General features: G+C 37.9%; 1 protein-coding gene across 2 annotated transcripts in view; it reads right to left on the bottom strand.

Annotated features, from left to right (window-relative positions):
- The window catches only part of LOC108237360 (MAM domain-containing glycosylphosphatidylinositol anchor protein 1), a 166,339-nt gene that overhangs the window by 105,100 nt on the left and 47,743 nt on the right, over positions 1 to 13,496 (bottom strand). For both annotated transcript variants that reach the window (XM_037979938.1, XM_017418722.3), the window contains exon 3: positions 7,854 to 7,993. In XM_037979938.1, coding sequence (XP_037835866.1) covers positions 7,854 to 7,993 — 140 coding nt within the window. The remainder of the gene's footprint in view (positions 1 to 7,853; positions 7,994 to 13,496) is intronic.

Here is a 13,496-nt window from a genome sequence, read left to right as displayed (position 1 = left end):
GCACAGTATCTTAGCTGTTACTGCCCTCTTCTTGACAGAGATCCCTGAGGTTGCTCCCATGACCACTCTCCCAGTTTGGGGATCACAGCTCTAAATGCTCCAAAGGCCAGTGGTACCACTGAGGCCTTGACTTTCCACAACTTCTCTATTTCCTCTTTCAGCCCTTGGTATTTCCTGAACTTCTTGTGTTTCTTTTACTTGATGTTACAGTTGCTTGGGACTGGTACATCTATTACAATTGCATTTACTCTAGTTTATCAACCACCACAAGGTCTGGTTGGTTAGTCATCACCTGTTTGTCAGTCTGGATGCCACACCCTTGGTGGAGACTGTGGCACCTCCAGTTCATACTCAGCAGAGATGTTCTTGTACACTATTCCAGCCACTTTATTATGGTGTTCTGTGTGCACTTTGCCTGCCTGAAAATTGTGTCTTGCGATTATGTGCCAGACTGTCTCAGGGGCATCAAGCCTGCATCTTGGATCCTGTCTAGTGTGATAGACCCCAGCCTCAATTGCTTTTCTGCTGCCTCTTTTAGTGCCTCTGTGCTGTCCTTCTGTTCAGGCCTCTCCAGCTGCTGGTCTGATTTATTATTTTAAGCCACTTCCTCAGTCTACCAGTGGTGCATGCTGTGCAGGGGCTTATCTTTCCATGATGGTTCCTCCTTCCCCACACTGGCTTTGTACTCCCTGAGACCTTTGCATTGCTGTTAATCATTGTTCATCGTCAAATTTGTGTTTTGAAATTGAAGTTGGTGAACACGCAATCAGTTCTGTAGAACAATAAAAACAACAAATATAATCTTGCTTTGTCTTGTTTGTCTTGACCTTCTCTATGTATTCTTGTGGTCAGCATGTACTTTGCACTTTGAGCTTCTCACCACTGCTCTCTACGGAGTTCATTTTATTTTATTTTTTCTTATATTTTGTCTTTCCATGTTTTCCACCTGCTGTTTCGGCTCTTATTTGCATTTATACTTGCAAACACAAGAAAATTTACATCTAATGGCTGTTGGCTAAATAGCTTGGGAGCTTTAATTAATTTATTTTTTATTTAATTATTATTTTAGTGCTGAAACTTGACGTTTAAAGGATAAATTGCCAAAGCTAGTCAAAGGTTGTTGTTGTTTTCCCCCTCTGGTTCTTTTTTCTAAAACACCTCTTACTACAAATGTTAAATCTTTTCATGGCAAAGAACACTTTCTTTTTTTTTAAATTTCATTGTTATTTATCTGAGTGTCTTTGTTTATTCAGTTGTCATTCTAATTTTATTCTTGAAAAATGATCAAAAGCTACACAGTAAACCTTTTATTTTTAAGCTTTAAATGAAACTTGTGTCTTTTGAGCACATTTTCTTACACTTCTGTCCATCTAGATCATCCTTTTTGTTCTGTCTTTGCTTCCACCTGGGGGTCCAGCTTTGACCTTGTTTGCGTTGAGGTTGTGTTCCCACTGAGTGCCTGTGCAGCCTCGTGCTGCCACCCGATCGGCCTTGCTCTCAGCCTCACTATTGATCGCCCTTCACTCTTCCCTCAAGGACAGAAATCCAAACCCATATTCCAGACCACAGCCCTCCTCTCCCTCCCTCCAGTTCTCCCTCTTCCCCACTTCTTTCCTCTACCTCTCTACTTTTCTCAGCTACAGCTTTCTCCACCTTTCCCTACTATAGAATTTATCACACACACACACCCACACACACAGACGCTGGTGTGAGTCTCAAGGTTGCAATGACCAGCAGCCCCATGAATAAATAATAAGGAGGTAGGAATCACTTTGAGAAAAACCATTTACTCTCCTCTTACGTTCTTGAAGAAGCCCTGAGTGTGTATGTGTGTGTGTGTGTGTGTGTGTGTGTGTGTGTTTGTGGAACACAAAAGGCTTTGTGAATCAGGGTACAGTGCTTTGTTAACTTAAAGCTCTGCTGTCCCGAGAGTTAACATGAGTGATGCAACAAGCACTTTGTGAGTGACCTTTAACAGAAAGATTTTTTTTTTCTGTGTGGATACAAAGATTTTTTGTTCATTTTTCATCTTTCTTTAAGGAGTCTCTAAAAGTTTGTGTACACGATCAAATATCTTAACTTAAAGACAGCGCAGAGGGCAGTCAATGGTTTATCTTGTGGTGTCACCATACATTCTTATTTCTTTAAACGTTCTAAATTCACATTTGATGTGGAACAAAAAATAATTGAACCAGAAGGTTTACTTTTTGTCTAAGATGTAAAAAATGCATTTTTCTCTTACACCAACCTGTTTCTTTAAAATAATCTATGATGTAAATGTTTTTGCTGTTCATCAGAAGTACAAAGAAGATAAAGAAAAAGCTTCATTAAAACAGAAAGGAAGAGGTGAGCTACATTTAAACAGGACCTTGCAAAAAAAAGGATGTTTCGTGGACAAGACGTATAAGAAAATGATGATAAATGACATGAAGAAAGCCACACAGACTGAATGATTCAAGAGAGACAAAAACAAAAAAGGCATAAAAACATAAAAGTAAAATAAGAATAAGATAACAGAAAGGCAGATGCAGAAAGAAAGAAAGAAACAGAAAGAACTGATTGGATTTTTCTCTCTTCTGTATGGATAAAGGCGAGAGCTCCCTTTTCAATCCAATCTGGCTCAGGCAAAGGTAAACAATCAGTCTTGATAAAGGATTGGATAAATCCTCAATCAGACTCATTTTCAGTAAAGCAGCTATTTATTGGGCTGGCCTGACCATGGCTAAATTGGATCCTCTTTGTGAGAGAGGCAACAAGAAGGAGAGAAGGAGGGAATGAAAAAGTCTACATCATCTCAGCATGAGGGGGGCAAGTTTTTGCAAACAAACTGTTCCATGCACTAAATATCATTATGGCTCATAAAGGCCTTCAGCTGTAATACATCTGGACTGAAAATGTAGAAAAATTCAGTGCCAGTCAGAACACATACATCGTATTCCTGTGATCTTAAACAGACCCTGTCAACATGTGGGACGTGAGCAGCTGCCTCTCTGAAAGAGAAACCTGGGACAGATAAAAAGATTCTTCACTGCTATGAAACAGCTTATCTGATTAATAAAATATGAACCTCTAATTTTTCTAAAGAGTCAGTCTGGTCTACCAAACTGCATGTATCAATAAACATTTAAAAAGTCATCCTAACAAATCCGCTCATTAATTCCTTCATTAACGGAAAAATAAAATCCATACATGAACAATAAATATCAAAGCCTCCTGATTATTTGAATGTTGTGTATGTCTGTCAACACCCAGAGGCTACAGCAAGCATCTGAGGGAGAACGCAAATAATGCAGGACTTACTGTACTTCACTACAAGGCTATTCTACTATCAATTTATTTTTCTTTATTCTGAGGTGAACACTTAAAAGAAGGAGGAGTCTTGTTATAAAATAAGATGGAATTTATTTTCAAGAGCTTTTTACTAAATGTTGTTCTTTCAGCTGCTCCTTGTGTGCAGCAAATTTACATGAAAGATTTAGAAATTGTTTTATGCTGGGTGCCTTTCCTGATGTGAACCCGTACCCTCAAGATTATAAGACCACGGCACTGACCACAAGCTGCCACAACCTCAGCTTCTTGCTAAGTAATTTTTCAAAAATGAGTTTTGTGGCAGAGATTTGACTACAAAATATTTGTGCATCAGTAAATGGTAATCCGTCAGGGGTAGAAATATTATTTCAACACTGCTTTGGACTAGAACCGTAGTGATTAGAGCTGTCACCTCAATTTGCATGTTCTACCTGTGAATGCATGGGTTTACTCCAGTAACTGTATATTGTCACCAGGTGTAAGTGAGAGCAGGAATAGTTGTCTGTCTTGTTTGTCTTGGTGTGGCCCTGTTATGGACTGGCAACCTGTCCATGGTGTACCTCCCACAGTGACTGCTGGAGATAAGGCTCCCCCACAACCCTGCATGGAAAAGCAGGTAAAGGAAATGGATGGATGAATGGGTGCTTTAGACTAGAAGCATAATCCTATAATTATAGTGCAAAACATTACTGAGAGAAAACATGCAGATGAAAATTGCCAGTTGTGATGGTGATCCAACAACTCTATGAGCATAAATGCAGCTACTGTTTTGGTAAAAGTCACTACATTCCCTAAAACTTTGCACACTTTTGAAGTTGCAAACAAGAAGGTTTATTGGTGATTTAAAGCACTGCACTAATAACAAAGGATTTCAGAAATACCTTATTTCAGTAAAAACACATTGTGATTTAGTGATTCTTCTCACAACTGTGGGGATGTGGATGAGAGGTGTTTTGCAAAATGTCTGAATTTTTGTGGACAGGGTCTAATTTACCTTTAGTTTAGCTGTGCAGTGTATCTTGTAAAAATTCAGTCCTCAAAATGCCTTGAATCAGGCTTTACATTGTTTTTTGTTTTTTGTTTTTATAGTTCAAGACTTTAGACAGCTCATGGTGTCTCTTTGTGATCGGGAGTTTTAAGTCTGTTTATGTACAACACAAGAAATCACCAGAGTTATTTCCTGACTTCTTTGTCAGATCTTATTTGAGCAATTTCATCCTCACAAAGCATTTAACGAGCTCCATTTTAGATATTCAAAAATCCAGAAAACCTCTTCTTACAGCAGCTATCATGGCCATCTCAAGCAAAAAAAAAATTAACTGCTTATTTACACAATCAAAACCAATTTTTGATTTTGCAGGCTACTTTTTTTGTTTACAATTTTTGCAACTTCATTCTAATCACCAAAGGCAACATGTAACATTCAACGTAGGCATAAAAATGCAACATGTGCTTCTGCCAAAACAGCAGAACTCAACTTCCTGATTTTAAGTTGTGAATATATATTTTTTTAGCTGTAAGATAGCTGCAGGCTACTCTAGGCTAATGTCACAGAATATATTCATCCCAAAGATCCCTAAGGGTCCTGCTTTGGATTTATAGTCTCTATGCCAACCAAAAAAGCAAAGAAGTGAAAAAAAAAAATCATACTAAGAGAATAAAAATGTTTCACGAGCTTTCACAATTGCTCAAAATGACAGCGCACATAGAACCAACAAAAACACAGGGACAAACAATGATGTGCGCTGCCAGAGCTAGAAATGCACGTGTGTGAGTAAAAGGGGGTGTGCAAAGCTGTAAAAGATGTTGAAGAAGACACTTGGATGACAAGGATCAGGTTATCTATGCAGCATGAGGATGCAGTGAAACTCTGTAAGCCCAATGGGACCGAGCGCAGAATGCTGCAGTGTCCTGCTCGAGCAGGAACAGAGGTCAGCACACTCACAGCTTCTACTGTCACCATAACGTCATCCTAAGTATCTCATTGTTGTCACTCTAGGTGATTTCTCTCCCACTGGCTTCATGAGGACATGTCAAAATATATACACGAACAACTGTACAGCTGCTGCTTGGGATGCATAATGTAGACAAGATATATCCTCTCTTTTTTTTCAACTTGTATTGTATTATACTTGTATTTTGATACTGTAAGAAATACCTAAAGGATTTAATCAGGATATAATAGTTCTAGTTCCATTTTTATGTTCCAAAACAGAGGATACAGCAATTCTCTTTACTGCTGTTACTTTTTTTCTTATCGGTCTGTTTCTTTTTCTCTGCCTGAGTCTTTCTTTGTCTCTGCCTGTCTTTGTTTGTTGGTGTGTGTCTGCACATCTTCTCACTGACAGATGCACACATGTCCATGCGTGCACACGCTCCCACTCAACCAGTGTCTCTTTGCCAGAGGCAGTGTAAGTCTTGTTTGCACACTCCATATATATTTTACATTCTGACAATGTGACCAAAGTGATCATTATTCAAAATATACTCCCACCTCCGACCCAGAGAACAAGCAATCACTGACGCAATTTCCTACGTCTTTGAACTGCTGCAGGGGAACAGACTTGAGTAGTGTGTGTTACTCAGAGTATGTTCTGTATTATGATTGATATTTCAGCTTTGGTGAAAATTAAAGTTTTAATAAACGTTGTTTGTTTCTATGTACATGGGTGGTAAATGTGATCTTTGAATGAAACTGCATCTTTGTGCACATTTCAATGGCCGTATATGTGTGTGTTTGAGTAAAAAAAAAAAAACATAGAAAGATGAATGAATTAAATAGGCAAAGGATAAATGTACACAGGTTAGGACAACAGTCTAGTTTAAAAATTAAGCATAGTATAGTGTGTCCAGAACTTTCCTTGATTAAACTCCTATTCAAACATTTCGGACCAAGGTTTGTGTGGGAAAATGTAAGTGTGTGTGAGCTTACAAAACTAGACATGAAATGAACTGAGGGAACCAAGGAGAGGTTGTGTGTGTGTATGTGTGTGAGTGTGTATTTTTGTTGGAGTGTGTGAGGTGAGAAAAGCAGCGTTCCCCACGGATGCATGTCCACTGGCATCATATCAGCATGAATAAAGCAGTGTCTGGGTCTAGGCCTTACTTTCTATTTGTGTTTACATGTGCATGGACTGTATGTGTGTTTTATTACAAATGTATTATTGACTACATGTTTATCCATGCAAGTTTCTGTTTACAGTATATGTACATACTTTACGCTTATGTCTATTTGTGAGACCTTAAAAGCTCTCCTATCCAGTATGTCATCATGAAAAAGTAACACACTGTTCTTTAAAACATGAAAAAAAAAATCTTGGATGAACTCCAGCACATCCATATGTCCAGAGCTAAAAAGGACGGAGAACTGTTCAGCCATGCGCTGAGCTGGAAATGAAATAATTTCCTTCTGTAATTTTCTTTAAAAACACATAATCAGGATTATGTCACTTTTCTAAACTCTGTTTCTTTATTATATTTATCAAGCATCAGCACTGGTACTATCAGCCTTCCTTGAGGCAAGTACTGCAATTCAATTGTTTACGGCACGGAGCACACTCCTCCAATGAGTTATTCTGTGGAATTAAACCCGTGACCTTTAAGTCACAATGCACATTCTCTGCTCTGCCACTGCCTCGACATAAAAAACAGTTTGTAAAGTGCAAAACCAAATATGGTGACAGCTTCACTAACAAGACGACAGACTCAGAACAGAGTCAGTTTACATAAAGGTTCAACTGAGAGCCCTGAGGCAGGGTATGGATTTAAATCATGTCACTGTAAGGTGAGTAATCAGATGAAATCGTGTGACTCAGCACTAACTGAACCACACTGTAAACACGAGTAATTACTCACAAGTACATCATGAAATACTGCTAACCAACACATGGTTATTCTAGTCATAAAGTGTGTGTCTGCCTTGCCTCCGGCCCTTTCAGTCACCAGCATGTTTCACCCCAAAGTGCTGGCATGAAGCAGCCACACCATGTAAGCAAAGTTCAATTATTTCAGATATATGGAGGTGCTCATGCATTATAACAACATCAGCAGCTGGATAGGACCTTAGGCTTTGCTATATTTGTGTCAGAGGGGAAAAAAGGGACTAAACACAAGGGGGTAAACGTGGATCTAAGAATGAAATGAATAATTCTGAAAAAGTATTGAATTAAAAACAGAAGCTAATCAAAGTTTACAGATAATTCTGACTCTGATCAGCTACATCTCAAATCATTTATTTATAAGAATCCTCAGCTATCTAGAAAATAATTGCTAAAACCCAGGATTTTCTGTTCATTAGAGTACTAAGGCATCCGTTTTTCTGTCCACCATTGTCATGATTGTTATGTGTGGAGTTATTACAGATTGTACAACAAACTGCTGGAAAATTGTTTTCAGAGACACCATCAACACCCCTGCCAAGGTGTCCTTTAGCTAGACCCTCTGAACTCACCTGTACATTCAGTCAAAGCTGAGAATCATCATAATAAACACACCTGCAACATGGCTCATGCAATACATGCTCAGCAGGTGGGGTGGGGACCTACCTGTGGTCGTGGGTGTCCTTTAACAATACACCGAAGCACTAGTGTGTCCCCTTCTCTGATGGTGTAAATTCTCTCACTTATGTTATCATCCTTGACGTTACACGCCGCACCGGAGTGCACAATCTGGGCATTGGCTGGAGCTGTGAACACACACATACATAAACACACACAGGCAGGCATGTAGCCATGCAGGCATACACAGACAAACATAGGCACAAACACAGACAAAGAGAAAACACGTATTTAGTAACAACACCGCAGCACCAAAAGGGTCATTCTCTTGTGGATGAGTGATACAAGAACTGGTATTGATGACTCAGACAAATAAATATATCACATTACTCCTGCATCTGCATAAACAAAGCCTTTTCCCAAAAATGCTGTGGTGTTATGCTGATCAGTTTCAGAGGCATATAAATTTTTTGGAAAACTAAAACCTTGGGGGCCATTAGAAGGTCAAAATGTTCTGTCTTGAATTGGGAATAAGGCTTTTGTCTTGCTAATTGCCTGTGACTCATTACAAGGTTGGCCGGATAAAAAAAGTAAATATCAGAACCCTTGATATCAAATTAAACAGTTACAGTTACAGTGAAAAAAATATTGATTTTAAAAAGTGTAACACTGAAAAACTGTCTGTGGAACATGTATTGCCTGCAGCACAGTCTAATAATGAAGTATTAATAAAGTTGAACAAAAACAAGTAGATGCAGCTTGAGTTTACAGGTGAACCTGCCTCTCCATTTTTAGTGTACATGTGTGATAGTTTGAAGTTGTAGTATATAGTTCTGAGGCAGCTGTATTGCTGCAAAACATGGAATAAAATTAAAAGCCACCTTTCTTAATGTAAAAACATTTTGAGAATCAAAAAACACACTATAGAACCTTATAACAATAGTGTTTCTAACTCAGAGTTTGTATTTGTAATCAGAATTTGAACTTGTAAATCAGGGTTTGTAGTTGTAAACTGGACTTTGAGTGTGTGTAAAAATTGTGCATGTATAAAAAAAGATTTGTTTTTGTAAAGTATTTTTACACACTCTGAGAATTAAAAAAAGTGCTTACGTGAACATTTGTTTGTGGATACAATGCAAAAATCTGTGTGGGAATGCAGAAAACTGCATATAAAATTCAGCATCTAAAGTTTTATTTGGATGTGTGTGACTTTGAAATCACAGAAAAAAAATTGACCCTGGCTTTCTTCCTCAATATGGTAAACCTGCTTTGTGTTTTAAATATATCTACTTCAAATCTGTAAATAGATGTTCACAAAAGTAATTTTTTATTCCCTAAGTGTGAGTATATACTGTAAATATAGAATATATTGTACAAGTACAATATTTTTGCACATGCACAAAGCCCAGTTTATAACTCCAAACTTTGATTTTAAACCACAAATTCTGATTACAAATACAAATGTTGACTTAGAAGCACAAAATCTTTTTATATAGTGTACACATACAGAAAAAGAAAAGAAACAGAAAGAAACCTCTGTATCTCAATTTAGACAGTATGAAAATAAAATGGACCAATAATAAATATCTAACCCCCTCAAAACAAAAAATAGAATCTTATCTTACTCAGTATATCGATCTTCCACATGTTACATTTTCCTCTAACATGTCTACTTTACAGCATGTTGGAAAACAACGATCAGTAAGAACGGCTGCAGAAATATTGGATGATGGATGCATGATGGGAGCTCTCTGCATAACGGTGACAACTTCAGCATCAGAGTCGTCACCATGCTGACCCGTGTGGAGCACTGGCTCGCGTGCAAGTAGCCTCAGATGGCGAGTGATGAAGAGAGACAGGAGGGAGGAGGAGAGAGACAAAGAGTGAGTGGAAAAAGCAGTGGGTGAGGAGGAAAAGGCCAGAGAGGAGTGTGAAACCCCAGAGAGAGCCATGAGGGACGAGACCGCATGATGATGTGATTAGCATTGATTCACACGGAGAACAAATCTTCACTGTACTCTATAACTGTTATCACTGAATGGACAGAAAGATAGTGGGCGGCTTGTTTACCTTAAACTACAGCTTGATCGCACACATAAGAACAGTTGGCACAATTTGGAGCCAAAATCAGGTTCAGAACAAAAGAAGGCTATAAGGGCCCTTATATGTTCCCATGTGTGTAATAAAGTGAAGTAGCTGCACTGTTGGGGCAGACTGAGTATCCACGTCCACTGGCATTTGTACGTTTTCTTTGAGGTCTCATCTTTATTAGATGGACTTTTTTAACCTAGAAAAGTGGAAAAACAGAGTGAAAAATGCCAATTTCAGCTGCAAACCCAAGGCTGTTAAAACCTTTTGGTTTCAAGCTGTGACCGAACCCCCGGGGCCGGTACAATGAAAGTTCAACATACTCATCAGCTTCTGCAAGCATAATAACTGTGATCTTAGTAAGTGGTCGCACAAAGGTGGTCATTGAAGAGGCTGTTTACAGCTGTTGTTAATACGCAAACTGAATGATGCATCCAAGTGGACACCTGGATTTCTTTTTTTTTTTCAACCACTTTATTTGCACATAAACAAGTGGACTTCGTCACACAAAGTCCACTGTGAGGAACAAACAAAAAATCACTTGACAGCATAGTCTAAAAAATTTCATGCAATTATTTTCCAGATTCCCCTGAGTCACACTGATTGTGTTCTGTTAAAAGTTTCAATATATTTGCTATACGATTGATACAATATGAGAGAAAAGTAAAGTCACGTAAATGTAAACAGTATGATAATTAAAGAAGAAAGTGGCTAAAGCTTACAGAATATCTGCTGTATTTGGTGTGGGTACGGTGGATAAAAGCCTGAGGAACTGCTTAGAATTAAAAAAAATCTGAACATGATGACATAGACCTAAACATGGCATGGGAAGACCAATGAGTAAATATCAATGAGGATCTGAAAAACGACGACTGTAAACATGGAATGACATAAACTGAATGTGTTTAACTGGGCAGGCGTGCTGATTGGGAAAGTAGGGCCTGATGCAAGCAGAAAGTTAAAGAACCAAAATTATTAAAAAGCAGAACCAAGTCACACAATATTAAACACATGATAAAAACCTATGAACTACATCGCAAAATTTATAGACCCTAACACTTAAAGTGCATTGTCATCTTGGGACTCCTGCTATAAGAGCCTCTCACATACATTATACATGCGTCCGATATTTGCAGCAGATAGTAATAAAATCTAGACATATTCTTGTTTTCGAAAGTTGTAATCCAGTATGAGGGTTTTGGAAAAATCATTGCGGCTAAAAGCAACTGCAGTCCAAGAGAAGAGAAGGTACAAAGTAAATCCTACAAAGTGAATGTGCTACAGGAGACTGCTCCGATAATATTTCCACAATTATAATTGTGTATTGAATTAATGTGTTGCTGAGACATTTTCTAATGTGCTGCCGGACAATTCAGCCTATTTTTCAGCTGCTTACAAAACCAAGAAAGAAGCAAATATAAAAGCTTGCAAAATTTATAAGGTCAACTAAAAAAGGCTTCAGTGGTTTAATCAATTTCTGTTTGAGAGAAACATTTCCTATTGTTGAGAAACTGCATCTTCAAAATGGATCCTCTAACATAATGCTGAAGAGGTTGTTAGGTTTCTAAACCTACCAGAGACCCTGTGATGTTTTAGAAATGATTTGTATTCGGTTTTCAATATAAAATGAGTGCTCTGTGAACACTTCTTTGAACATTGAGCTGTTATAACATAATTTATTATTGTTATTATTATTATGGGGTCTCATGGTGCCGGTTAGATGTGAATCACTGCTAACCACAGAACAAAAAAATGTTGCACACTTTTTTGAAGGCTGTTTGGGTATTAAGTAAAAATAAATAGATAAAAAAATATTAAGAAATCTTACAAAGGTCTAGAAATACCACACTGCTCTGTAGCTCAGAACGGAAAACCAAAATATTTTTGCTTTTGCCACATATACATATATATATATATATATATAAGTTTTTTTCTTTTCTCTGTGCAAAATCTGTAGAGAAAAATATGCTCATGAGTTCAATGTCAGCAGTTTAAGTTGTTTTTTCTGAGTCTGAGTGTCGGAGTGGGTGAAGCTGAAATCTGCAGTTTTAGACTGAGTTGCAGAGATGTGTGACGGAGGCTTAAAGCAAATGTTCAGCTCCACTGAAGTCACGTTCTGTGAAAGGATTCTGTCTTACCTGTTGCAGATAGCGCTTTTAACAGTTTACATAGTTTATTGGCTTTATTCATGTTTTTTTTAAAAATACAGTTTTACAGTTAGCAGCAATTAGCAGCAACAGCTTGATGTATTATCATAATATTTCTCCCAGCATGAACTGCAATAACATTATTCAGACTGGACTTGTTTTAAGCAATCCACTCTGCTCGTGGCCCTGTTCAAACTTGCCATTATTTCTCCATAAAGGTCTGAATTAAGTGTTTGAAAAGTTTAGTAACATATTTAAACTCCTGTAAATATTTCATTACGCATCCAAAGACATCTTAACATGCTACAGCCTGTTTTATTATTATTATTTATTTATTTTTATTATTATTATTATTATTATTATTATTATTATTATTATTATTATTATTATTATTATTATTATTTATTGCAATGATTTCATGCAAATACAGAAATATTGTCAAAGCTCATATATTTTTTTTCTGTTCTTTGCTGAGTGTTTTTGTTCTACACAGGTAAGACCTAAAATAAACCAAACTTTTCCATGGTAAAAGTTCAAGCACACTTAAGGTACATTAAAAAGTTCCACAAAAAGGTTTCAATGAGTTTCAGTGTTACTCAGCAAGATGTCAAATAAAATTAATTTAAACTGGTTTAACATCACCTGCTGGCTACAACACATACCTTAAACTAAAGTAAGGCTGAAGTATTTTAGCCAAAGTGCTGCCTCAAATTAAAGCACTTCCTCTCACAAAAGAACTCTGCTCACGGTAATTGGGTGCTTTATTCTGGACACTGAGTGAGTCCAGTCGAGCAGTTGGGGGTTAAGAGCCTTGTTGCAGGGCACACGGTTGGCAGCTGCTGTGGGAGGGAAGATCATGTCTTATTTATCTTCTTCTCTAACAGTTTTCCCAGTTAGCTTACTTCTCAACAAACTGGTTGGCCCACAAACAACCACCTTTAGCCTACAGCTTCTCTGGTGCAATCTTCTAACAATCAATCACAAAAAAGTGTGATGTTTGAGAACATCAAAACACTGTGTGGAGTTAATGAGCTAAGTTTAATAAGTGTGCTAACTTTCTGAGGAAAACTGAAGGCTAATAGAAATGGTGAATAATTGCCTCCATGGTGCTTATTGGCGTGTCGGCATTAGTTTTTCTCTCTGGAGAGGGAGGGAGGTCGGACAGAGCGGCTCCTCTGCCTTCTCTCGCCTCCGGCAGCTTGGCTGCTTCGACTGTCTGATCGACTAAAGAAAGATATGCTGCCAGAGAAGGAGGAGGAAGAAAAGGAAAGAGAGAGGGAAAAGGAAGTAAAAAGCCACGAGACAAGCACACAAGGAGGTACAAAAAGTGAAGGAAGCATGAAGGAGAAAGGAAAAACAACAACGGAAAGGCACAGAGTGAAGAGTCCAAAATAAGGAATACAAAAAGTGACGTTAGACAGAAACGATGTAGAGGAACACAGGGTGCCAAAAAAAG

Source organism: Kryptolebias marmoratus, linkage group LG15 (genome assembly GCF_001649575.2).
Source record: "Kryptolebias marmoratus isolate JLee-2015 linkage group LG15, ASM164957v2, whole genome shotgun sequence".
Lineage (NCBI taxonomy): Eukaryota > Metazoa > Chordata > Actinopteri > Cyprinodontiformes > Rivulidae > Kryptolebias > Kryptolebias marmoratus.
The sequence above is the reverse complement of the archived record's forward strand: the minus strand, read 5'-3'. Positions and strand labels throughout refer to the sequence as shown.